The sequence below is a fragment of the Cyclopterus lumpus genome, chromosome 10 (genome assembly GCF_009769545.1).
Source record: "Cyclopterus lumpus isolate fCycLum1 chromosome 10, fCycLum1.pri, whole genome shotgun sequence".
NCBI lineage: Eukaryota > Metazoa > Chordata > Actinopteri > Perciformes > Cyclopteridae > Cyclopterus > Cyclopterus lumpus.
The window spans coordinates 6,666,575-6,690,220 of record NC_046975.1 but is presented as its reverse complement, the minus strand read 5'-3'; the positions used below and the strand labels follow the sequence as shown (position 1 = coordinate 6,690,220).

The 23,646-nt window shown below is 43.4% G+C and overlaps 4 protein-coding genes across 4 annotated transcripts; 2 read left to right on the top strand and 2 right to left on the bottom strand.

The window, feature by feature from the left end:
- Positions 1-1,393: 1,393 nt before the first annotated feature.
- her5 (hairy-related 5) lies at positions 1,394-2,272 on the top strand. The gene is made up of 3 exons (XM_034544004.1): positions 1,394-1,496; positions 1,605-1,700; positions 1,805-2,272. Exons 1-3 carry the CDS (start codon positions 1,446-1,448, stop codon positions 2,270-2,272), a joined length of 615 nt encoding a protein of 204 aa, XP_034399895.1. The 5' UTR covers positions 1,394-1,445.
- A 3,135-nt stretch (positions 2,273-5,407) lies between these two features.
- pfdn6 (prefoldin subunit 6) lies at positions 5,408-8,198 on the bottom strand. Its single transcript, XM_034544322.1, has 4 exons — positions 7,991-8,198; positions 7,740-7,810; positions 7,508-7,632; positions 5,408-5,716 (listed from the first exon to the last, which is right to left on the bottom strand). The coding sequence occupies exons 1-4, from the start codon at positions 8,052-8,054 to the stop codon at positions 5,596-5,598; spliced, it is 381 nt and encodes a 126-aa protein (XP_034400213.1). The 5' UTR covers positions 8,055-8,198; the 3' UTR covers positions 5,408-5,595.
- A 210-nt stretch (positions 8,199-8,408) lies between these two features.
- mmgt1 (membrane magnesium transporter 1) lies at positions 8,409-10,615 on the top strand. Its single transcript, XM_034544344.1, has 4 exons — positions 8,409-8,528; positions 8,862-8,914; positions 8,998-9,101; positions 9,740-10,615. Exons 1-4 carry the CDS (start codon positions 8,450-8,452, stop codon positions 9,891-9,893), a joined length of 390 nt encoding a protein of 129 aa, XP_034400235.1. The 5' UTR covers positions 8,409-8,449; the 3' UTR covers positions 9,894-10,615.
- Positions 10,616-12,616: 2,001 nt separating this feature from the next.
- On the bottom strand, positions 12,617-23,597 carry ints6l (integrator complex subunit 6 like). The gene is made up of 18 exons (XM_034543328.1): positions 23,274-23,597; positions 23,077-23,154; positions 20,184-20,333; positions 18,679-18,768; positions 18,329-18,512; positions 18,071-18,199; positions 17,537-17,700; positions 16,928-17,080; positions 16,689-16,821; positions 15,569-15,663; positions 15,345-15,455; positions 14,826-15,041; positions 14,464-14,590; positions 13,994-14,136; positions 13,663-13,894; positions 13,167-13,547; positions 12,959-13,052; positions 12,617-12,745 (listed from the first exon to the last, which is right to left on the bottom strand). Exons 1-18 carry the CDS (start codon positions 23,382-23,384, stop codon positions 12,643-12,645), a joined length of 2,694 nt encoding a protein of 897 aa, XP_034399219.1. The 5' UTR covers positions 23,385-23,597; the 3' UTR covers positions 12,617-12,642.
- Between the last annotated feature and the right edge of the window lie 49 nt (positions 23,598-23,646).

Sequence of the window (23,646 nt, the reverse complement as noted above, 5' to 3'; positions counted from 1 at the left end):
GTCACGGCTGAGTGTTAAGTGTGCGCGGCCTCGGGTCAGCGCGACACCCGATGTTTGGACTTCACACGAGACCCCTCTTTTAAACTCGCAGACGTTGTCGGCGTCACGTGTTCCCACGCAGCCCCCCGTTGGATTGTGGCCTCTTTTGTCCGTGGGGCCGACACACCCGACGGGTCGCGATATTGGAAGTCAACGGTCCGTTTCTCTGCACCCAAAGGACGCGTTTTCACTAATTAGTTTCCATCACAGGCTCAGGCGAGCGCGTTATGAGGCGTATTTATGGGGCGGTCCACGTGGCTTAAAGCCTATACACACTTATAAAGGAAATGAAATATAAGTTCCCTCTTCCTATAATACATCACCATACTCCTTTGTGGGGGGACGACGACTAGCTATATGGGAATTGTGATCATATGTACAAAATAATATATATATATGTATTTATATATGACATATATATAACAACTATATAACACAATCTGTTATAACGTTAGTTTCTTTGAGTTTCCTTCTCCATGGTTACCAGCCGTGATCTCCGAGCCGCCACTAATCGCCCTCTCTCTTTGATTTGAAACGGAAGCGTCGTTGCCTCTGAAAAGCCACTTAATCTACGGGATCCCCGTGATCCGATCATCCCAGTGTTATCTCCATACTCAAGCCTATTATAGGGATCAGGCGGACCATAAATGCAGTGCGGAGAAAGCTACCCCCCACCCACCAAAAAAGCGTCAAGCAGTCAGCTCAAACTTCAGTCTGAAACCATCCAGTCAAAGGAGTCAAAGGAGCAGTCGGATCAGTCGTAAGGCAAACAACACAACACAGGCGAGGTGTGAACACCAGGCCGGCTCCTCTTCAGAGACACGAGGATGGTTTCAATCAATTACCAGTTGCACCTATCTATATTTCATTATGGCAACATTTAAAGTAACGAAATTGTACTTTAATTATTGTGTTTATTTTCGCCTATGATTTCATAACGTACAAACAGTAATGAAGCCATTCTATGTTAAGCAGTATATAGGCCTATTTTAAATGTTCATGCAGAACCTCCTTGAAGTTACCTGAAGTAACATCTATGAAATGAATCAAGGAATACAACTAGAGCCCTCAGATGCACGTACAACGCAGTTCAGGGGAGATTGTTTTGGCATCAGAATGAATATGAATGACTCAATAAATCTGTACCTTTAATTCAGAAAGATGTGTGGATTTGATAAGTTTTCAGTTTAGTGAGGAAGCGAAAAGAAGAGGATCAGATGGAAATAAAATAAAAGTCCATTCAGTGTCAATGCCGCGTGCTGCCCAGTGAAGGTGAGGGGCGTGTCGCTCCGGGGGCGTGGCTATCTGCTGGGATATCAACACATTGCGACGAGGACACAACCGAACCGGGCCGGCTGCGTTTTGGATGCACTGGAAGCACAGACTGACACGAGTCACCTCTGAGCATGAAAGCTTTAACTCCCAAAGAGATGTACGGCCTGAGGAGCACGAAGAGGGTGAGATGAGGCATTCTGACTCCTGCACTGCGGTTGTGAGTTTTAGAAAGTCCTCTCAAATGTTCTTCAGGGTTGTAATTGTGATCTTTTACTTGTCTCAATCCCAAGGTCCCTAAACCTATGATGGAGAAGCGCAGGCGGGAGCGGATCAACCAAAGTCTGGAGACATTGCGTCTTCTGATGCTGGACAACACCCACAATGAGGTGCGTCTGTCTGCGCGCTTTTTAGCTTTTTATTTCAGTTTAATATCGGATCCAATGTTGTTGTTTTTAAGTCTACATGTTTAGTAAGACTATTTTACTTTTAGAAACTGAAAAATCCGAAAGTGGAGAAGGCAGAGATCCTGGAGAGTGTGGTCAAGTTCCTGGAGACGGGGAAGGAGGACGAGAAGAATCCCCGGTCGACGTCCGTGGGGCAGAGGCCGAACGTCGCCCGCCAGCACAGCTTCCATGACGGCATGAGGTCCTGTCTGCTGCGGGTCAGCCACTTCATCGCCAACAAGAGCAAGGAGCTGGAGAGCACCGATGAGCATGCCGTTCAGGCTTCTCTTGCGCTTGCCGAGCCCCAGACGCACCCGTCATCTCCCGGACACATCCACATGGCACAGGACCCTCTGTCTCCTCAGCACCAGGCCCACAACCACTGCCAGAGCGGGATCTCGCACCCGTACCTCACCCAGAGGACTGGCCTCCACTGTGACACCAGGGAGCTGCTCTCCTCCACCGCAGCCTGCACACACATCACAGACCCGGTGTGGAGGCCCTGGCCTCAGTGACGGGACTCCCCGTCACGCTCTGTATTTAGACATGTCATGTAGAGACCCACAGACTGTGTAAATATGTATTCTGTTGTACAGACAGACTTCTTTTGTACAGTGAAGATATTTTCCACGAAAACTCAACATGTATCCACTTCCACGTGGTTTTTTTTTTTTTTATCTTTAAGATGTTGCTGTTTTGCACGCGCATCTTTCAATGTATTTTTCATATTTGCTTTTCTTTTTATATATGTGATGCATAATTTTTTTTTTATGCAATGGTGTCCACAGAGCGATTTTTTTTTTTTTTTGGCTGTAAGACATGCATTTATTCTGACTGTGCTTGCTGAATTCTCTGTTCCCATTTTAAATAAAAGCACAACTTCCTGATCATTCAGAGTGGCCTATCTGCTGTGTGAACAGCTCGTACTTGAGCAGTCTTTACAGTTGCACTTTTCTAAAGAAGGGGGACATCCAGGGGACAGTTAACACGTATTCATCCAGCCTGGACAGCCGTTATGACACATTCGTCCATTGAAATGTTGATTGCGGAGGACACCGACGCGTCTGTGAGCTTAAGTGCAGTTTTTTCAAATGGAGAAAAGCAAAGGAGAGTGGTCATTCACACACTGTTCAGCAGCCAGACTGCTCTATTCAGCCGAGGTGTGGACGCACCCAATTTACAAAACCCACTTTAGACCTACAAACTCTGGCAGAAATGTTGCGTCAAGACTCATTAACAATTATAAGTTTACGAACTATTTACTGAACCTATATGTTTAAGGCTATTCATCAATAAAATATGCAAACGAGACGTTTTGGCTGTTTGGCACGCATTCTTGGGTCAATTATAAATTATATATAAACAAACAGTATAATTTAAATTCAGCCCCCTTTTGGTTAACCAACAGTGTTCAGATGTTTTTCTATTGCCAAATTCTGAGGTGAGAAGCCATTAAAGGGGCAGAGACAGCAGCTGTCTGGAGGTGATGATGATGATTGGGGGAGGATGAACCCACTCGTGATAACACAACATTTCGTTCTTAATAATCACAAAGAAAACACACACGCGTGGTATAGTTTATCTGCGAGTATTCGTGGTAAATTGGTCTCGGGGTTGCTATCCGTGTTTTATCATTTGAGACTTGAGGGTGGATTTGGATGAGTCCGGATGCGTAAGAGTGGACAGTTTGGGTAATGGCCGATGTCGTGTGCTTTTCTACATCTGAACGACTGCATAGAAGCAACGGGCAACAACATATCAATGCGCACTTGAAGGCCTCATAACTGTTCACCATAAGCACGCAGGCAGGTATTTCCTCATAACACTTGGTGACAAGTCTAACGTTAAAGGATTCTTTTATTCGACATTATAGAAGTGTTAAGGCATTTGGGTTCAAATTAAAATATTGCACTTTAATATATCTGTTATTGTACAGGGAGCAAAGCGTATGACATTTTTATCAACTTCAGAGACATGCAACCCCTTTGGCTTCAGACCCTTTCAAATTGCATCGCGTGTACTTCTGTTTGAATATTATCTTTAAACAATTTTAATATTATCTTTAAACAAACCTCGTCCCATTTATCATCTTGTGATCCTCTGGTTGTGCCCGCTATTGGATACACACATTCCTTCCGATGCCATTTGAAAACATCTTTTATCTAAGGGGGCTGCTTTCTGGACAGGATGCGCCTTTGTGCCCTTTTGAGTTGAACCCCCCCGAAAAAAAGCCCGCAGGACTAAGTAAATCAATTAAAGTCAAAATCAGATTAGGCTTTCATCTGAGAGGCATCTGTCTAAATGAAGATTAAATGAATCTATTGTGAGTGTAAAACAGAAGGATTAGTCCAGCGCGGTTGCATCAACTTAAAGGTCTCCACTTTGTTGGCATTAGACCAAAGGCACGCGGAAACCTACATCTCTAAACGTACACTGCGTGGCACTTTGCCAGTTTCAGCCTCAGAAACCACAACACCGCTCCACGTTTCAACCAGCGGCGGCTCTGTTGGTTCGTGCCACATCAGCGCGAACACCATAAAGGCGTGATGCTAAATCACCCTTCGGCCTCATCAACACACCATGTGATGATTGCAGGTCACGTAACGATCCGGAGTTCATGGGTATTTTCTTTATAGTAGGATACTCCCATAAACCTTCGGGACGTATTTGAAGTTTTTTAGCTCGGGTTTGTGTTTATGTTCTTGGATGAGAGATATATTTAAGTTGTAGTCCTGGAGCGTGAGTAACTCAATCAAATTATTCTATAATTGGCAATAATTATCTCTGACGGGACTTCATAGTTTTAACCTTTATTTTTTAAAAATTAATCAATATCCTTTCCAGCTGCCACGTGTCGGCCAGCTTGACCAAAGGCTGGGTATCATAAACGCGCCACACCTCCAGGTGTTAATCGGTTTGCTTCCACCCACGCGCCAGAGGTGACAGGCTCGTGCACGAAAACAGACTTGTGGGTTGTAAAGCAATGTTATTCGAGAACGTGGTCAGGAATGTGGCCCAAATTCAACGCGGCCTATAAAACATTTAAATGCAAGCGTGTGTTTTCTGAACACAGCCGCCCTGTGTGTGCTCAAGGTATATGACGTAACACGAGAAAACAAATGCAAACACGTTTAGACATTGAGAACATCCATATTTTGATATGCATTAATGTAATATATATGTACATCAGATCCCGGTATGTGCAATGCATTCAATAGGTCGTGATATCCAGACCCCTTGTGTGTTGGTCGGATCACGGACGCTGTATAAAATATATATACAAAATTAAGCCTTAATTAAACAAATTAATAAAGTAGCCTAACTATGCAGCTTAAGCAACGTGTGGGCTCCTAAGACCGTAACAGCCTTCTAAGGCTATTTAATATTCATGCTGCCTAAATCGGCGACGCGGCTGGGGGAAGAGCGCACTCATTAAAGGAACAATGGCGCACCGCTGCGCCTTTTTTTCTTCTTCTCCCGCTGCTCAGATCTGTGGGGCGGGTTCGAGACGGGACAACATCTGCTCCGGTGGCCACAGCCCGGCCCCAGTCATTAAAGCTACTGTTCAACAGACAGGGAGCGCACACAGTAAGCCTGCATGTGTGATCAACTGTTAGAGACAACTAAAAAAAGACCACAACAACAAAGGAGAGGGTATGACCGTTCATGAAAAACACCTTTATTAGAAACAAGGGAAAAGTCACTGTAATGAACAAATAATTGACAAGCTACAGGCAGAAGTTTACCAGCCTTTTGTTGAAGGTCTACATTAAGTCTTGACTATGCCATTCTTCTTGTGTGTGTGTGTGTGTGTGTGTGTGTGTGCCAGATCTCTTGGTCAGACTTTGCCAACAGCCAGGCCCTGAGCTCTCTGATACTCCTGCTGCAAACTGGACAAGAGTTCTCGATGATTATCGGATTTCTTTTCCATGTCTTTCAGGAGAGTCTCATACCTTTGACTGTAAAAAGGAGGAAAAAAATTGATATTGTTAGCAAGTTAAAACGGCAAAATGAAACCAGGGGTGCGGCGATTGTGAAATTCTGGCCCCAAACTAATGTTTAATAAATGTCTTGCAATTTGGACGATAATCCACAGTAATGCTTTCGTTTTTTGTCGTTATTTAAACCTACTCTTGTGCCAAGGGCATAAAGAAGTATTCTACTAAAGATATTGGAAGATCTCTGTCTTGGTGCAGCTCAGTCATTTCTCTTCTCAAAGACATAATTGGGTCACATTTCTGGAAATTGTGCAACTGCAAAGAAAGTGGTCTAACAGACTGTCGCTGATCCTTCTCGTATGATATCGGACCATTCCTTTAACTTTTATTTAAAAATAAACCAGACGCCAACACATTTAGTCTGCGGAAAGATTGATGCGACACATTAGATAAACACAGACTGCTGCTATCGGGGGAATGTCATCAAATCCTATTTGTCTGATACTCCAATGGCAGGCAATCAGGAAAATATCAGACAATAAAAATAGATGCATCCCTTAAAACCCTAAAACCACATGTATGTTGACCCAATAATGTACTCCGTAATCCTGCTCACCTTTATGTACCTTTTACAGTCAATGCCATGGTAGTGGTAATTGTATTATGGGTAATCATATTTTGACTCCAACATAGGGGACTAGGCAATGGGAATCACACAAACACATTCATGAAATATGATCAAGTTAATACCGGCCACATCATAAAGTTAATTCAACACCACTCTTGAGATTGGTCTGATTTTCCTCATTGTCTCGAGTTGTGGCATAATACACACACATAAAAAGAGGTGGACTCTTACAGTGCTCCTGTAATCACAGGGGAAGACAAGTGAAGACTGCAACAAGCATGTTGTAGAGAATTGTCCAGCCACCAAACTCCTCACTGCCCTCTATATGTGAATGAACGTCATAGCACAGCTGAGCTATGCACCAAGTATTTAGGGGGTAAAGTGTACAAATGAAGACATAACATTTTAGGACTCTGTCCAATATTATTTTAGGGAGGGAATCTCTTAAAATCATAGCTATTTACCCATGATATTGTTGATGCTGACAATTAAGTTGACACTTGTGAAGTCACAGCGATAAAGACCGTCAAGGTTACTGTTCTGACTTTTTGCTTCAACATGATGGACAACTGGCAAAAAGTCTATTAGGTCATTGGTAAACATAACAATATAAAATCAATTTCCCTTTAATGCCCTGTAACAAGGAATGGGAACATGTATAGTAACAAGTAAGACAGTTGGTTCCTTAACATTTAGGCCAAAGAAAGCTGCATTTCTCAGCCACAACTGGAGGAGCCTTCACAATGAGACATGTCTGTCTGGACTGTAAGGACGCATTCAATCTATAAATGCCGTAGAATCACGACACAATCCCTGAAGCGGAATAGAGCGGGTGAGCATCAATTGTAGGCTGAGCGTGTATTGGCATTTTTCACAACTGGGGACACGGTTACCTGAAGGAGAAGAACCTAACAATGACTCAAAGCTGCAGTATATTGCTGCAGGTGCCTCCTCAGGACATGAAAACATAGTGCCATCTAAGGTGTCAGTTATGAACACTGATACAGTACCTTCAACCATATGTTCAGGTTAAAAGTCACATTCAGGGATCGATAAACTTGAGTGAGCCCTGGTCACAGTGTATTACAGAGAAAATCTGCCCTCCTCTCCGACATCACCGCAGCATGTACACTTCGTCAACACTGGGACTGAGGGGCTTCTTGACGATCATAATAGTGACTCACATCTCTCCGTTGATGTACTCCAGCCTTTTGGTGACGGTGGCTTTGGCCTCATCCAGGTCTTGCTTCACTAATACTGGGCCAATAAGCTTATACACTGTGTTTGTAGTGTCCAGCAGGTCAAGCTCCTGGAAAGAGAGAGATTCAATATGTAACACTGCGAACTCCAACAATGAAAGGGCTAACAGCACTGACCCGAGTCGATGAAAAAAGCTTTTTAAAAGGGAAAAGTTACCTCTTTGACAATATTGTTCTCTGCCAGTTGCGTTTCCAGCTTCTGTCTGGCTGACATGCTCTTGCTAACATCTAAACAAACAGACGGGTATTAGAAAACAATAGGATTGTAGCAACCCTAAATAATAGGCTAAAAGTACAGGAAATATGTGACAAGTTGAATCCACACATAGCTGGCTCTCCTAATAAGGCCAGCTAGCTTGTTGCAACATGGCACGACATGAGAAACCATGCAATGCTAGCTGAACCTACCTTTCTGCATCTGAGAATATTTTTCTACTTCCGCTTTCAATTTCTTTTGAATGGCCTCTGCCATGGTTGTGTTATTTTACTATAGGCCGCGTAGAAATGTTAACGAGATGAGGTGAAGTATCTAACGTTAAATGTTGAATGAGATGGAAGCTGTGCGTCGGCTAACAGGAAAGGGCTGCGGCTAAACCGGTAGTTAGCCATTACCTTCAAAGTAAGAGCCGCCACTACGTCAGGGTTGCATTCATGACACATAAATGAGCACAAATCAATAAACGAACATAAAACCCCTCCCATTGCGTATATTTCTAATTACATTTAAGATTAAACATATACAAATATAAAATATGTTCTCTATATGATTTTATTTTTTGACTCTGTCATGGTTGCGGCTGTTTACGACATTGATTTACGCCAGTGTTTTACGACACTGCACACGGTTCCTCATCGCCCTGGATCAAGATGGCCTCGTCCTTTTGGAAAGGTGTTGTCGGCATCGGTCTTTTTGCCTTAGCCCATGCAGCTTTCTCAGCAGCACAGCGTAAGTGTCCGCCCAGGGAGGGAAAGCACGGGCCTCGGCATCTGTGTGTATTTCCGGAGGGCTCCGGTGTCACCGGGTCGGGTCATTAAACAGCAGGCGGGGCCTTTCGGTCCTACGGCGAGCTAACCAGATGCTAGCGCAGCTTAGCCCCGTTCACAGCGATGAAATACTGACATCTTCATCAGCGGTTGGTGTTAAAATACCACCGCCAACGTTTCGTCTGCCGAGCACAGTGCCGCACGCTACAGACGGTCCCCGCGGAGCGATGTCCGCCCCGGTGTAGTAGTGTTCGTTTTATTTGCTGGCTAAAATGTGTTTTTCTTCCCCCATTAGATCGATCATACATGCGACTCACAGAGAAGGAAAACGAGACGCTACCAATTGATGTGAGTCCCTTTCATCACAATGCTGTCTCTGTGCTATCTTCATCATTATCTGAACTTTTTTTTTTTAATGTATTTTTTTGCAGATTGTATTACAGACCTTATTATCATTTGTGATGACCTGCTATGGTATCGTTCACATTGCTGGAGAGTTCAAAGACATGGACGCCTCCTCAGAGCTCAAGAACAAGTGAGTTGTGCCGCAGCACCTCCCTCGATAACGGGGTTGTTTGTGTCCTCTGCCACGGGGGAAGCACGTGCACCACCTCCACTGCATGTATACTACCAGGACCTGGAATCGAGTCCCACAGACACACTGTAACCTCCCCTGAGCTGCTGCTGTTTTTATTGTTCACACTTTAAACAGGAAATAATAAAATGTACTGGGTGCATTGAAGAAACATTCACAACAACAAAAACACAAAGCATCTATGCATATCATACTTTTTCTTTATGTAAAGACCAAATAGTTGACCTACCAATACCACTACTCATCTTTATCTGTCAAAATCATATAGATGAGATTTTATTTTTTTAATGAGTCCCATGCCAACAGGAAAATCATAAAAATTGTAAAATGTGTGCAGCATGAGAGTAATAACTGCATCGCTACACAAGGTGATGGTGTGCCACAGACTTGATGTGGCACACAATGGCAAGATAATGAATCAGTAGGTTTTGAGTTTGTGTGTCAGGGTTTTGATTCCTAAAGTCTTGCTCCTGTTGTAATGATGTCCTGTACGACACATCCTGTAACTGTTTGTCTGTTTTGAAAATGGAGCAACATTTGTACAGTTCCTCTCTTTACAACTTTTTTTTCTTTTTTAGAACATTTGATACACTGAGGAACCACCCGTCCTTTTACCTCTTCAACCACCGGGGCCGGGTGCTATTCCGCTCGCCGGAGGAGCCCTCCTCTGCGCACAACCAGCAAGCTAATCCCAACCCCATACGGCTACGCAAGCTGGAGCACTTGCACTGAGACTGGCCCTTCCATGCCTGTAACGACTTCCACGTCAGATAAGATTTCTTTTTGTTAGACAGACAGAGGAGGCAAACTGAGAATTCACCTTTTACGTTAACTTTTATTTGTACATAAACTAATATGCTCTCCAGACATGCATCTCTGTCCATAAAAGTGGTCACCATGACATTCAACACTGACTGTGCCAACCCTTCAATTTTTCAAGCAGATTTGTTTGTATATACAGTATGTAATCGCTTTGGAGTCTTAAGATACGGAGACATTTGGCCCTTTTTGTCCTTTCTGAACTGAATTGGGATGATGCTGTCCTTTGTATATCCTTTGTACGAGGGGCATAAAAACGCCTGTTTTGTTACTGTTTCATTTCAACCGCACATCAGTCCTCGGCAACTGTCGGGGCAAAACATTTTGCGACCCTGAAATGAGTTTTGTGTGAACTGAGGACCCTTTATTTCCTTGATGATTTCCTGGAGGCATAACGGCTCGTCTGTAAGTCCCGTATGCATTAAAGAGGTTCGCTTTAGGCCACAGGAAATCAACTCGAGGTGAGGTGGGAGAGCAGGAAGCGTTAGACAGCCGTTCCACTGATACTGTGAACATGTGGGCGAACTAGAAAGTAATGGTACATTAATTTGGGTGAAGTTTGTTTTTCCTTCCATTTTACATTTTGTTAAGATTCAACAGATGTTTTTAATTTAATAAAAGGCTTACTGATTTTACAATGTGTCAGAATCTCTTTTTCTTGGGCCTTATGTCTCATAATTAAAGGCTTGAGTATTGTTTTAGCCAGATAAACAGAATCAAATCTCTGCTGCAAGCTGTAGGGGCTAATGTGTCATACGGTCCTGCCTTCCTGCCTAATCAGTGTGTAGAGGCATCCTAATGGTATCGAAGTCTTTTGTCCATGAGAGGGACGTAAGTAATGCTGACAATGCAAGGATGTGCCTGTGACCTTGTTGCTGGACTGTTGCGTCACAAAAATGTCCACCTGATCAGTTCATGTTGGCCTCTAGGTGGCAGTAGTCTGCCTGTTTTTCAGGGACCGGCACCAAATTAATTAAGTTTTATTTAGCTGTTAGATTTCAGCAAGCAATTTTATTTGCATTTCTCTTCATCTGAGGTGAGGTTAGTTCCAAATAGAAATGATGTAGGCCGTTTCTGTTGGACTATCGGCCCACCTGAGCGTGTGAAATCACAGCTGAAAATGGTGACTTCATTGAAGGGAATTCAAGGTTTTTAAAAGTCGATGCTGAATACGGTTGAAACCCTATTTCTTCTTTTTGTAACTTGATTAAGAAGATGGAAAGGCAGAAGAGAAACATGTCTACTTGTTTATCATACTTAGTCTTTACTTTTAGCTTTTTTCCCTCATGAATTATTGAATAATTTCACCCGTTTAGGCCTCTGATAAAGTCCCTTTTGTAGGATGGGTTACAAGCAGACATTGCTTTGTTTAAATGGGTGACAAGCCAAAAAGGTTGAGGACTACTGCAGTTAGAGCTGAGCTTTACCAGAGCGCAACGCCATTACAGTTCTGAACCAGACACTCATAATGCAAAACTGAATTGTTTTGTTATTGTAGACTTTTAGACGTAACCTCTAGGTTGAAATACTCACACTGACACGCGGCTGGGGATACCATTCAAACTGGTTTATTTTTTGTTTTGTAAGAAAAAAGAGTAGGTTCATAAAACTTTCAGTTTTATATATGTATTTAACAGTTTACAAAATTGACTTTAAACATTTCATTTAAAATATTTCTTATACTCTGAAATAAATTCATAAAAATAATCTATATTCCTTATGAACATTGAAAAGTAGTGTACATCTGTCATTAAAAAACAAAAAAGGGAAACAAAGGAGGAGCGCTAACTTGGGTTTCTGTAAAAAGCAGCACAGAGCAGATTACCAGCTGTTAAAATCCACAACGGGCGACTGAGCTCAGACAGATGCACAAATTCCTCAGAATAAAGTTGTAACTGGGAATCAATGGAGTGTCTGTGGAGTGTATGTGTGTGTGTGTGTGTGTGTGTGTGTGTGTGTGTTGGGTTTGAGGAGTAAACTAACTGGATACCAACAGCAGCATTCATTGACCTCATGTTCTATTGCTGTAATGGCAGGTGAGAGGATGTTAGTATTTCATGGTTATGAGTTGTCCATGTCCAGTCCAAAACCCTGGTAATTATGCTTGGGTGATATATAGTCAGTTATTGTATTGACATATATATATATATATATATATATATATATATATTATTATTATTATTATTATGAGGATGAGGAACTGGTTGCAGTCTTACAAACACTTTTCAGACCAGCTGAAGAAAGGACTGCTCTTGAAGAACAAAAATAACAGGAATGTGCCTGTTCATCCCATAAACACAGCGTATTGTGTATCTGTCTAACAAAGTCTGTGTGTGTGCGTGTCTACTGAACAATGTGCCGACAGAAAAAAGCCATATGGATGTTTAAGGCATCTGTCAGTATAAAGAGGATCATACTTCATCCGCGGTGGATGAAGGCCCCTCCTCCAGTTGAACCTCTTACCCTCCGCCTCTAACAGGATGTGATGTAACAGCACAAGGACAGTGGGAGTGTCTGCTATCAGTGCATTTCTACTTCTCCCCCCCTCCAGTTCCTCGATTTCTCTTTTTGAGGCTTCTCAACGTCTCTCTATTGTTTTATATCCAACAGTCCACAAAATAGGAGCGTTTACCATTCCTAGTGATGAAATCAGTCTTCGTCACTAACTTCCATGGTCATTGGGAAGCTGTGAGGATGTTGCCTGCTTCTCCTCCAACTCGGCGAGGGACGTCTCCAGCTGCTGGATCAGTACTCGCTTCTTGAACCTGCCAGAGAGGTAAAGGAAGTTAGAAAGAAGCAGAGAATAGAGGGAGAAAGCTGTATACCTGCATTAGGGATATTACACATCTGCAATGTAAAAGTGAATGCAGTGACACACGTGTTTATGTACAAGAGGCGTGTTTTACAAGTTATCGTGAGGCTTTAGCTTCTTCACCTAACTTATACCTCCGAGTATAAAATGAGTCACTGCTTCTTACCTGACAGCCTCTTTGATCGCATGTTGGATGAAGTACCTTTGAACATTAACTGGACCTTTCACCTGCTGCAGGAGACCGAGTATTGCCTCATAGTCTAAAGAAAATAAAACCACACAGATGAAGAGAAGGTCAAATGGTCCCAACGTGACACCAACGTCAGCAGATTAGAATACCAGTGAATGTAACGCGACATGCTGCACTGACTCACTTCGCCCTGGTTTGCGGACCTCCTTGATGACCTGACTCCTGAGCTCCGCTTGGCTCCCATCGAGTGGGGCGATGAAAATGGTCTCAAGCGCCGCAGGGTCAGCGTAGGGGTCCTCCAGCAGGCTCTGTGGACTCAGTCGGTCACAGTTGTGTTTTTCCTCCAGCGTCTGCTCATCTAGACTAACTTCCACCACCCTCTCCTCCGGCATGTAGATGTCCGCTTCTGGATCTGTCACTCCCAGCCCGGCCTTCTCCTCTAGGCTCAGTGGAGATGGACTCTCTGCGACAGTGTCCATCTCAGCGGGCCAGATCTCCCCCGACTCGGGCTCAAGAACACCGTCACCGTTACTCTCAGTGACCGCCACGTTGTTGTCATCCACTCCTGGGGGGGGGAACAACAATAATAAGAACAATTTGAACTACTATTTGGTGCCGTTTGGGCAACATTTTCCAACTGATTCCTTGTAGATGCACATTCAAGATAACTTGTGTTCTACCTATGTGCTGTGGGATGGGTTTGAGGGGGTTCTGCTGCTCTTGAACCTCTACCGGAGTCTTTTCCGCCACCACGTGGTTGGTGCTCGCTGGCGGAGTCTGTGGCCGCCGCAGTAACGGGGACATGCTCCGCCTTCTCTTCATTGTAGTACTCGAGTTGGCGTCGATGGAATTTCCTCTTTTCTTGTTTTGAGGGCCTGCTACAAACTCATCTGCCTCATCGATCATCATCCCCTGAGAAGACACAACATTAAAGAATGACGGGACTGATTGTTGACTGACGACGCCTCTTTAAGAACCACATTTCTGCATTTTGCGCGGATGTATTTTTACCTTCTTATCCTGCTTGAACGGATTCCCAAAGGTGTGTAGGCGTTTAGGTTGGTCAGGGTCGATCTCTCTCAAAGGAGACGGCATCATTTTGAGGTATTCCTGATAGTTTCCCATCTGAGCCACTGGGATACTGTGCAGATAGTCTAACAACCACGGGACAATCTTATTAGAATTAACAAAATACTGGAACAATTACACAGGACGTCCTACAGATGTTCCGTATTGTTTTTTGGGGGTGTTGGGTTTGTACCATTCAGCCTGTGCATGACACAATATAGATCAAGAGATCGATCTTCTGCATAAAAGTACGAGATGTTCTTTCAACATTATCACCCATTGAATTGAAAAATAGAGAACTCTTGAGCACTGCTTTCATCAGGACGGGGCCAGAACAATAGCATCAAAACTAAAATAACTTCCAACATCACATTCTCTTTAGAAGTTTCCTGCATCAGAAGGGATTTCTATACCTTCGTCTTGCCCTCGGATCAGTTTTTGCGACGTCCGCAGCAAATTGGAGCGCATCCGGGTGAGTTGATCCAGAAGGTTCCGTCTTGGGATGTCGTAAGCGTTTCGATAAGCTTGAGGTTTCAGATCCTGTGAACACATCAGCGTATCTAGTCAGAGAAAATCTACCAAACGCTGCACTTGCAAATTGACGACAGTATATGTAATATATGTATATAGTTCATCTTTCTTTTCTTTGGTAAAATAACATCAGTGCATCCTTTCTGCAGATAAAACACTAGTGATAATATTGCACTTTTTTCCCCCATAACTTTCACACCCACACAAAGTGTGCCATGCTTTTTAGAGCTTTTCTTTTAGCTACCTTGTTGAGCAGGGCGATCTGGAAGCCAGCAAACTCTTTGAAGTTGATGTCCACCAGGCGAAGGGGCCCCTCGCCAGTGATTCCCTGCAGCAGCTGTTTAAAGTCTTGCCGGTGGGCCAGAGAGAGAGAGCTGGAGTGGTTCTTCACCTTTATGCCGGGTTCTTGTGGAGCCTTCTTCCCCACCGACACGATGAGGCGATCTGATTCCATCTTTGCCTTTGTGCCAACCAACAGGAATGTTGTTTAGAGCATTTTGGGGAACATCTCTTTTATGAGCCTTTTGAGTCTTTTAGATGACTATTGCATACTTTACATTTAATATTTAAAAAAAACTTTGTTTATTCTCTCTAAAGGTCTTCTATTTGATACCCAGATCATTAATATAGCAGCAAAAGGCTACAGTCTATGTAAAGATATAGTGTAATTTTAACCTGAGCAGAGAATGAAGTCACTCTCCCTCTGATATGTTCATATCAATATAAATACCATGAATAATCTACAACGAGTCAAAGTCTTTACCTGCTGGCTGAGCTTCTTCAGGTGAGAGATGACGCTGTAACTCAGGCCACAGTCCATGGTGTCTGCAATAAGATTAGTCGCACCCATCATCCTCAGCGCCTTTTTTAAGGGCTGTCAGAAGATTCAAGAGGAAATCCGGGATGTTAGTTACATGCAGGAAAAATAACCCACGTACTGAACCTTTACTAAAGGCAGCATGAGAGACATATTATGCATCGCTTTACCGAGAAGAAGTATGGAGGCATTGTCTTCAGGTACATCTCAAAGGCCTGCCGCCACTTGAGGTTTGGCTTTAGTTTGTGCACTTTAAACAGATCATCTGGAAGGAGACAAAGAGAAAACACTCTTTTATTATTCTGAGCCATCCACCTGCACCGCTGATTATTATTCACAAATCAGTATTCAGGTAGGGAGATACACTTCCATTTATCCTTCTAAATACCTCATTACCCAAAATATTGATTTTCTTTAAATTAGCATTATTAAAGATTTTAGGATCCTCAATATAAAATAAATAAGCTCAGACTCTATTATCAAGTCGTCTACAGTCCACTACTCTTGAGACACATTCAGACACACATTTCAATCTAGTTCACCCACTCTCTCCTCCACACATCATATGCTGGTTTGCAGACTTCCACATGAGTAGAACAAGTTATCTATAAGTGGCTGAGGTTCCTAGTCCCCCTCAAAGGTTTTAGAGAAACACTCAAATACATTCTTCCAATAAGTAAACAGTTTCCAACATGTCCAAAGAGAATGTGTCAATGTCTGCTCTTTAGACTTGTTACAGAGGGGGAGGATCTTGTGTAATCCGTCATTGACTGTAAAGCGTTGCATTGCTTTCAATCAGATTGTGTCTGGTGCATTGCTTAAGATGAACTGTTCATGACGTTGCTCTATTATAATGCTGCATTCCATTTGAACAGGGAAGTCAGACCTCCAAATCCAAGATGGCTGCTCCGTGCACCGACAGTAAAATAGCTGTAGTCATATGCGGTTTAGAGGCACTTCTGTCTTACTTGTGTCTCATTAAATCAGTCATTACATGCGGTACCACGAGTTGTTCTTCAAACTGGTATTGCTAATGATAGCTAACCCGGCTGAAGCAAACCCCATTCAGGTTTCCGAGTTGTTGTGCATCATTCACAGCTCTGGTCTGCGCAATGCAGCATCGGCCTGTTACTTGTGATTATAACCAAAAATGACTGGGGGCAAAGATTGCAGAGGATAAAGTGACCCAGAAAAGGGACGCTTTTTTCAATGTAATATTAGCTCTGACCGACTGACCTAGAAGTGTTGTTGGCCACTTTACAGGAGAGAGTTAGTGCCATGATGTCTTACCGAGGAGTGGAAGAAGCACTGGGTAGTTGTAAGGCATGACAAACAGGTTGACACAGGTTAGAGTGGTGCTGGCTTTAAGGTAGCCAAAGGGCTGTCCCAGGTCATTTAGCTTCCCGCTGCTGTTAACAAACACCTGAGGACAACAAGGACAATTACAACTTATGAGACGCACTACAATTCACAACTGAGCCGGTGAAACCAAGACAACAGAGCTGAGTGTGTCTGAATGTCTATCATACCTGCCAGCACATGTGTGGAGACTTCCTTTCCAAAATGTACTGGGTGAGTGGAGATGGCTCCAGTTCATACTTGTCAAAGGGAAGCTTGTCGATCACCATGGGCTCACAGTCCACACAGGAGAACCGCACCACGGGATGTGCAGAGCGCGGTGGCTGGGAGACGGAGATGGAGAGAATAGAAGAAGTTTTTGCAACAGATAGTCGAGAACTCAGGATGAGTTTGTAGAGTTGGACACAGGAACTTGGTCGTATGCCTCCGCCAACACGTCATGTTGCATTTTACATCCATGTCTGCCACTTCCTTTTATCCGATATTTGTGTGAAATTGTTATAATCAGGATATCAATTATTGTGTTGTGAACCAAAATGGTGTTTTGTGAGGTCAGTGACCTTTGACCTTTAAAATTCTGTCAATGCGCTACTGAGATATCATGTTCACGAGAATGGACCGGACAGAGAGACAACCCTAAGAGAAAGAAAGGCAAATAAAATAACACGGACAAGGTAAAAGTGGAAGAGAAAGTTTGGGTCGACCAGTTCTTTACGGGTTAACCTGCAAAATGACACACTGGAGGGGTTGCTGAGATGTTGTTATGCCTCTCTGCTCACCAGGCTAGGAGAATTCTGATCTGGCCAGAAGGACTCTGGAATGGGCCAATGCCCAACTGGAACCCCTGTCTTCAGGTTCGGCCGCACGTAGATGAGTTTGTGGCAACTGTGCCACGGCTGTGTGCTGAAGGACGACACAGGACGACTTGACTCCACTGAGTTGTCTGTAAAATAAATGATCAAATTATCTCAAAATATTTCTTTACACAGACACTCGTACTCCTTTATGGCTGGAAATGCACTCAGTTCTCCTTTTAGTGTAAAGCTGCACGGTGGTGATCCAAGATAAGAGGAGGCTCTTCTGCTTTCACCGGTTTTATCTTTGCTGAAACTTACTGTATGAAATGTGTGGAGACAATGTGCTCAAAAACTCATGTTTTACACACTCGACTGGACTCTCGAGTAGGAAACATTTTGGGTATATAACAATGTAATGACTACAATTTTTTTTTGTCAGACATGTTTGTATGTGTGTCCATATTAACTGTGAAGGCAGGATTGTAGAGCTGTGTGTCCATTCAGTGAGCCACTCACCGTCCCCAACTAGAGGCGGATCTGGCCCCGTCTTCTCGAAGTTGATGACGACACCACTTTGAACCTTTTGGACCAGAGACTCCAGACACTGGTTCAACATTCTCTGTGTCCGCACACAGTACGATCGCCCTGAGAGAAGAAGAAAAGAGGCACAATTATCTCATATAATAGAATGAATTATGAGCGCAGGCGCGCAATGATTCTTAAACTAAAATACTGGACGCGCGTCGGGGGTGCCGAAGTAAGAAAAAGACGAACCTCCGGTGACTTCACACATCTGGGTGATGGCAGACTCGTCCGTGGGGACGCTACCGAGCTGCTCGGTGTCTGGCGTGGCGGCTCCCGGCAGCCTCAGCACCAACGCAAAGAGACGCTGGTCCCACCGAAAGGGCTCCTTGGTCAGCTCACTGCCCGCCAATGGAGAGTTCAGAGGAAGGTGCAGCTGCACAGCAGACAGGGCCAAGAAGGAAGAAGATGATGGGAGAGTTGAATGTGTAAAAGCTGTTACAGGTCATCGTTTTTACAAACCTTACTATTCATGTCAGTACACAGTCGGAACAGATCGCATTACTACAAACAGCAACTACCGCATTTGTTTGTGCTCTCACCTCATCCGGCACCCCAGAGCTGTGCGTAAGCTTGTTCCCATCCGTGATAGTGATGATCACAGATGGCTCCAGGAAGAAGGGGTTACGGCCCTGAGGCGGAAACAGTAACATTCATCAATTAACATCCAAGTTCAAGCAAACAGGGACCCCACTTATTCTTAGTCGTCTGCTGTCTTTTCTTTACGCGGTTCTGTGTGTGTCTCAAAAAAGATTTCCCATCTCCTAAAACATAACTGGTCTCTCGTGCTCACAGTAAAGGCAAAATACTGGTATACTATTTAAACAGAAAGTCTACTTAAAGACAGTATTAAGAGTGGTCTTAGCTTCAGCTTTGAATACTAATATGATTGTTGCAGCTTGTGCCTTGTGTCAGACTGCATCTGTAAATCTGTGTCCTTGTGTTACTCGTTAAGGACGGAGGCCTCCAGCACTGTGCTGTGTGGGTCAGCCTTGTCTAATTCACACACAGAATGCCTAAGTAGACTCACACACACACACACACACACACACCGCACAGACCTCGTGACACTATTTGAGCATAGCAATCTTTCTCTGCCTTCGAGCAGGGGTTTGCAGAAACGAAGTGTTTGAGGAGCTGATGACAGCGCACCGGTAATCGAGGACAGCGGAGTGGATTAAGTTGCGATCAAATGTCAATATTCTTCTCTGTGTCTCGAGGTGAAGGAATAAAGACATGCCGGCTGAAGGCTTTACAAACCTTTCATTTATCCAGGGAAAGTCCACATATACTGTGTGTTTCAATTACTAGCTGGTACATCGGGACTACTTTTGTCTTATGGAATCTATTTAGTGTCTAATTCTCAATGAAAAAAATTCCACGAGGCAAAAAACAAACAAAACCAATATTTTTTTTGTCGTTCAATGTAACTACATTAATTAATACAATTAATACAAACAATCCACCCCTAAATGTGGTATGTCACTGTCTTGTATGTATTATCTTACTGTCTTATGTATCAGTTATTAAATGTCTTCCAAATGTGTTTTCAATCACAACCACAAATAAATCTTTCTTTTTCATCATTGAGTAATCTGCCACGTATTTTCTCAATTAGTCAATTAAACTTGTGGTCTACAAAATGTCCGAAAATCGTGAGAAATGTGAAATTGGTATCTTTGCTTGAAAAACAGCCTAAGCTAGAGACCATGTAGCGATGGGACCACACCCATCTTCAAACCTGGCCTTAATGTTGTTCTCAACTACACACCTGTAAGGTTTCATGACTGCATCTTGCGCAGTCGAGATGCTATTGATGAAATCTGTCCACAGACCGAGATGAAAACACCAGACTGAGTTGTCGAACCCTCTTCTGTGCTGGTTCTTTCTGCAGTCGGTGTCTCCCGGACCACATTTGGCCACAATGACCCACACACACACTAATGTGAAAACAGCACTAGCCACACGCTGATGCGGCAGGTAATGATTAACTCATTATCAACTGCTGCCATGGAAATGCATAATAGGATGTTGCCGTCAAAAGTACCTGTCCGTAGTTGTCGATGCCGGAGATGAGGCGGTTGAGGTTAAGCAGGTCGAAAGCGGTGCGGAGAGCGTGACCTAATGTAGTCAGCCCAGACGCCTGCAGGTTCTTCAGCTCGCACATGAAGGTGGCGTGGTTCTCCTTCCAGCCTGCCTGAAACACACACATCAGTGTGCTGAACGGACTGCACAGCAAACAGCTACACAGCTGAGGAGCAGAGGAGGCCTGAACTTACAGTGCATGACGAGCAGCCACAATCCAAAATAGATCCACACCCACGGATACCCATACCATGTAATTACAAAGAAAAACCCAACAGGAAGATTTGTTCACTGACAGCCACAAAGTGATTTGTCGAGCATGTGACTGCCACCTTTGGTGAAATGAGTATATATCTTAGCAACCCATTGATTGTGTGCAATGTGACATAACAAGTAACCATAAAATGAGATCAGCTTATGTCACTCTCTGGGAATGGAAGATAATATTGTGGAAATTTAGGCCAACAGTTGGAGCTGGATAGTGCTGTTTAAGAAAGAGTCCAATTTCATACATGATAAGTATCCAGAAATATACTTCAAACTATATCAAAGATAGACTCCCAAGGGAGAGGATGTGGGTGTGGAACTGGTCTCCAACTTTTCTCTAGCCGGGGTCAAGTACCTTACTTCTGCAGCTTCATGCTTAATCTAAGGATGACCTGCAAGCTTACCACTTCCTTTAGCAGGACAGAGGGGGAAAGGCTGAAGACACAGAGAGGCAGAGAGAGAGAGAGAGAGAGAGAGAGAGAGAGAGAGAGAGAGAGAGAGAGAGAGAGAGAATCAGGCCAGTGGGTGGATTTTTGGATTATTATGGGTGGGATATCCTTCCAAGAGTTTCTAGGAAAAGCTCAGTGATGTGATGTTTGATACACATATAGGTGAAAATACATTTACATATGTAGTAGAAAAGTAATAACCCAGACATATACCCTCATGTAAGCCAGTGGAAATGTAAGGCTTTGCTTGCATTCAATAATTCAGACGACAGAATATTTCTATTTTCCTCTGACACAACCTCCTTCTCTCCCCCGCTACATCAACAATGTATTGCCTCTGCAACTGTGCAATCAGAGTAGCCCCATTCAGTATAACCTTGTCCTTTCATCCTAATCCATGGTGCACAGAGCCGGCAGAAACAACAAAGGAGAAGGCAACAAAGACAAAGAGAGGAAGAGCAGAAGGAAGAGTAGCACTTCTTGGATCGTTTGGCTAAAACACACATGACTGTTTCAGTGGGATGATCTGGACTTGGCGAATACTGCAAGGTCAATGCCTGAATGTAGTAGCAAGCATCACATGAATGACTACACTGGACCCCACTCAGAGCATTTTGCCATGACCCCGGTCCTACACATTGGACGACAGTGGCAGTATGCAATCATGTTTTAAGTGCTGGGGCGCTGAGCTCAAAACGGCCCTCTTGGAGGTCAATAAAGAACCACGTTTGGCCTGACAGGTATTTGGCTTCTTGCACTGCTTTAAATATTAACACTAAGCCAGACTGTACATTAGGAGAAGGAGAAAAAGAGCAACTCGAAACCTGAGTCGAAAGTACACCGAAATATATTGCAATAAAAGTATTAGAATGAATGTTGTTTAAAATGTTACCAAAGAACAGGGAAATAAATCCTCTTAAAAATGCTTTTGCTCATCTATCAAAAGTTATAAAAAAGGATATATTCCTTTCTTTTTTGCTTGTATGATAATTAGAAGCTATTTCCTAAAGCATGTAAATGAAGAGTGTAAAATGTTATACTATTTATTATTTAGTAGGAAAAAAGGCTGCAGCCGTTGGGATGCTGGTATGTTTTATATACAGAGGATTATAAAAACAAAAAATATGGAATTAACTACTTGTGACGACTATCTTTTGATTTGTACAATACTCTCAGACGTTTGCATCTGTAGTCATCTTTTAAGTCTCAAGATGATTTAATCAAGTATTGCCTGGCTCTGGTATTTTGTAATTTGGCCATGAAGCATGAAAAAACTTAACAAAAAAAGACTAGGAACAAGAAGGAAAGCAAACTATTTCATATGTCTTCACGTCATTTAAGGACGAGGGATGGAGTGGATACTGAGAAGCATATTGTGTTGAGTAGCATGGTGTTGTTTGTGGACAGATAGACAAGCCAAGAGATTCCTAAAACAGACCAGACACTAAAGCAGATGAGGGACTTCAGGAGTTTGTGTGGATACTAAGGATTGTATTTTATTGGGCTTGAAAAGCTCTGAGAGAGATGTGTGCCAGGTCATAAAACAAGTCTATTGATTGTTGGTGGGCATAACTTTTATGACATGAAACCCCTGAAAATATTGCAGTGATTCACAGGTTTTTGATTTGTTGCCTGTGTGTATGAAACCATACGTGTGTGTCTGCTGGGCCATAATGCTCATAGTATCGGTATGACAAATAATTATCATATGAATAATGATAATTTTCTTCCAGCGAACTCACATAAAAATGATGAAGAGGGCTGATCAACTTTCAGCCCAGACCGGCCAATGGTAACGCGTGGATGATGCGAGGGGAGGAGTCGAGAATGATTGGCGGGCTCTTTGACCAATCGAGACATTGTGCTTTCAAAAAAAGAGCGACGTCATAGGCGATATTAAATCTCCCCGCCTCCATCTCAACGCCCGAGACTTTCTCAACACAAAAGCAAAATGTCCGCTGGATGGTCGGAGGCAGTGCAGCTCCGGGTCTGCGGTTATTTGGAGCAAAAAATTGCCGTTTTTTTCGCCACCGGGAAGCCGCCAAACACTGACTACAAACCAGAAGGACAATAAACTCTAACTGACAGTAAAATACGTTTGACTGGTCTAATGTAAACATTGTATCAGTTGCTAATTACCTTCACTCCGTATGGCGGATCATCGAATGTAACTAGCATGTACCTGTCGCCTCTACTAGCCGGGTCTCGGGCACGCAGCTGTCAAAAAAGAAAGCCAAAACAACATATATTAATTTCGACCGACCTTGCCCAAGGAAACCTAAGCTCACCGAAGCTGCATATTTGCTGAAAAAAGTCGGGGTAAAATCATTCTTTACCTTCATAAAGACCTCAACCGCGCCTTTAGCAACGTCCAGATACGTCGTACCCAAATAAGTGCGCTGATTCATAGAAGCGGACGTGTCTAACAGGAAAAGTAAAATAGGCATTTTAAATGTAAAGCCGCAGTTGTATGCTTTTCTAAAATTACTGTTATCCACATGTGACCTATATCGTGCGGCCAAACAGTTCACACATGTGTGTATATATTTGATATAATAAGCCCCCCCTCCAGAAGAGGGCCGTTGCCTCTGCTCTCTCGCTATCTGCCTTTCTAGAGCTCTGTCTCGGCTCGCGCTGTTCAACTTCTGCTCCTAACTGAACAGAACGCCCCGCTCCCTCCACTGCGACGCCATTGGCTGAGCCCGTGTC

What these genes read in the sequence shown, in the direction of transcription:
- ints6l (XM_034543328.1), bottom strand. Translation starts at nt 23,384, where the DNA reads ATGCCTATTTTACTTTTCCTGTTAGACACGTCCGCTTCTATGAATCAG. An exon ending in GATGTGTGAAGTCACCGGAG is followed by an intron (nt 18,200 to 18,328) that starts GTTCGTCTTTTT and finishes TTCTTCTCTCAG; the next exon opens with GGCGATCGTACTGTGTGCGG. An exon ending in GGTCCGCAAACCAGGGCGAA is followed by an intron (nt 13,053 to 13,166) that starts GTGAGTCAGTGC and finishes TATTTTCTTTAG; the next exon opens with ACTATGAGGCAATACTCGGT.
- her5 (XM_034544004.1), top strand. Translation starts at nt 1,446, where the DNA reads ATGAAAGCTTTAACTCCCAAAGAGATGTACGGCCTGAGGAGCACGAAG. An exon ending in GCCTGAGGAGCACGAAGAGG is followed by an intron (nt 1,497 to 1,604) that starts GTGAGATGAGGC and finishes CTCAATCCCAAG; the next exon opens with GTCCCTAAACCTATGATGGA. An exon ending in TGGACAACACCCACAATGAG is followed by an intron (nt 1,701 to 1,804) that starts GTGCGTCTGTCT and finishes TTTTACTTTTAG; the next exon opens with AAACTGAAAAATCCGAAAGT.
- pfdn6 (XM_034544322.1), bottom strand. Translation starts at nt 8,054, where the DNA reads ATGGCAGAGGCCATTCAAAAGAAATTGAAAGCGGAAGTAGAAAAATAT. An exon ending in AGAACAATATTGTCAAAGAG is followed by an intron (nt 7,633 to 7,739) that starts GTAACTTTTCCC and finishes CTCTCTTTCCAG; the next exon opens with GAGCTTGACCTGCTGGACAC. An exon ending in GAGTACATCAACGGAGAGAT is followed by an intron (nt 5,717 to 7,507) that starts GTGAGTCACTAT and finishes TCCTTTTTACAG; the next exon opens with TCAAAGGTATGAGACTCTCC.
- mmgt1 (XM_034544344.1), top strand. Translation starts at nt 8,450, where the DNA reads ATGGCCTCGTCCTTTTGGAAAGGTGTTGTCGGCATCGGTCTTTTTGCC. An exon ending in AGCTTTCTCAGCAGCACAGC is followed by an intron (nt 8,529 to 8,861) that starts GTAAGTGTCCGC and finishes TTCCCCCATTAG; the next exon opens with ATCGATCATACATGCGACTC. An exon ending in TCCTCAGAGCTCAAGAACAA is followed by an intron (nt 9,102 to 9,739) that starts GTGAGTTGTGCC and finishes TTTCTTTTTTAG; the next exon opens with AACATTTGATACACTGAGGA.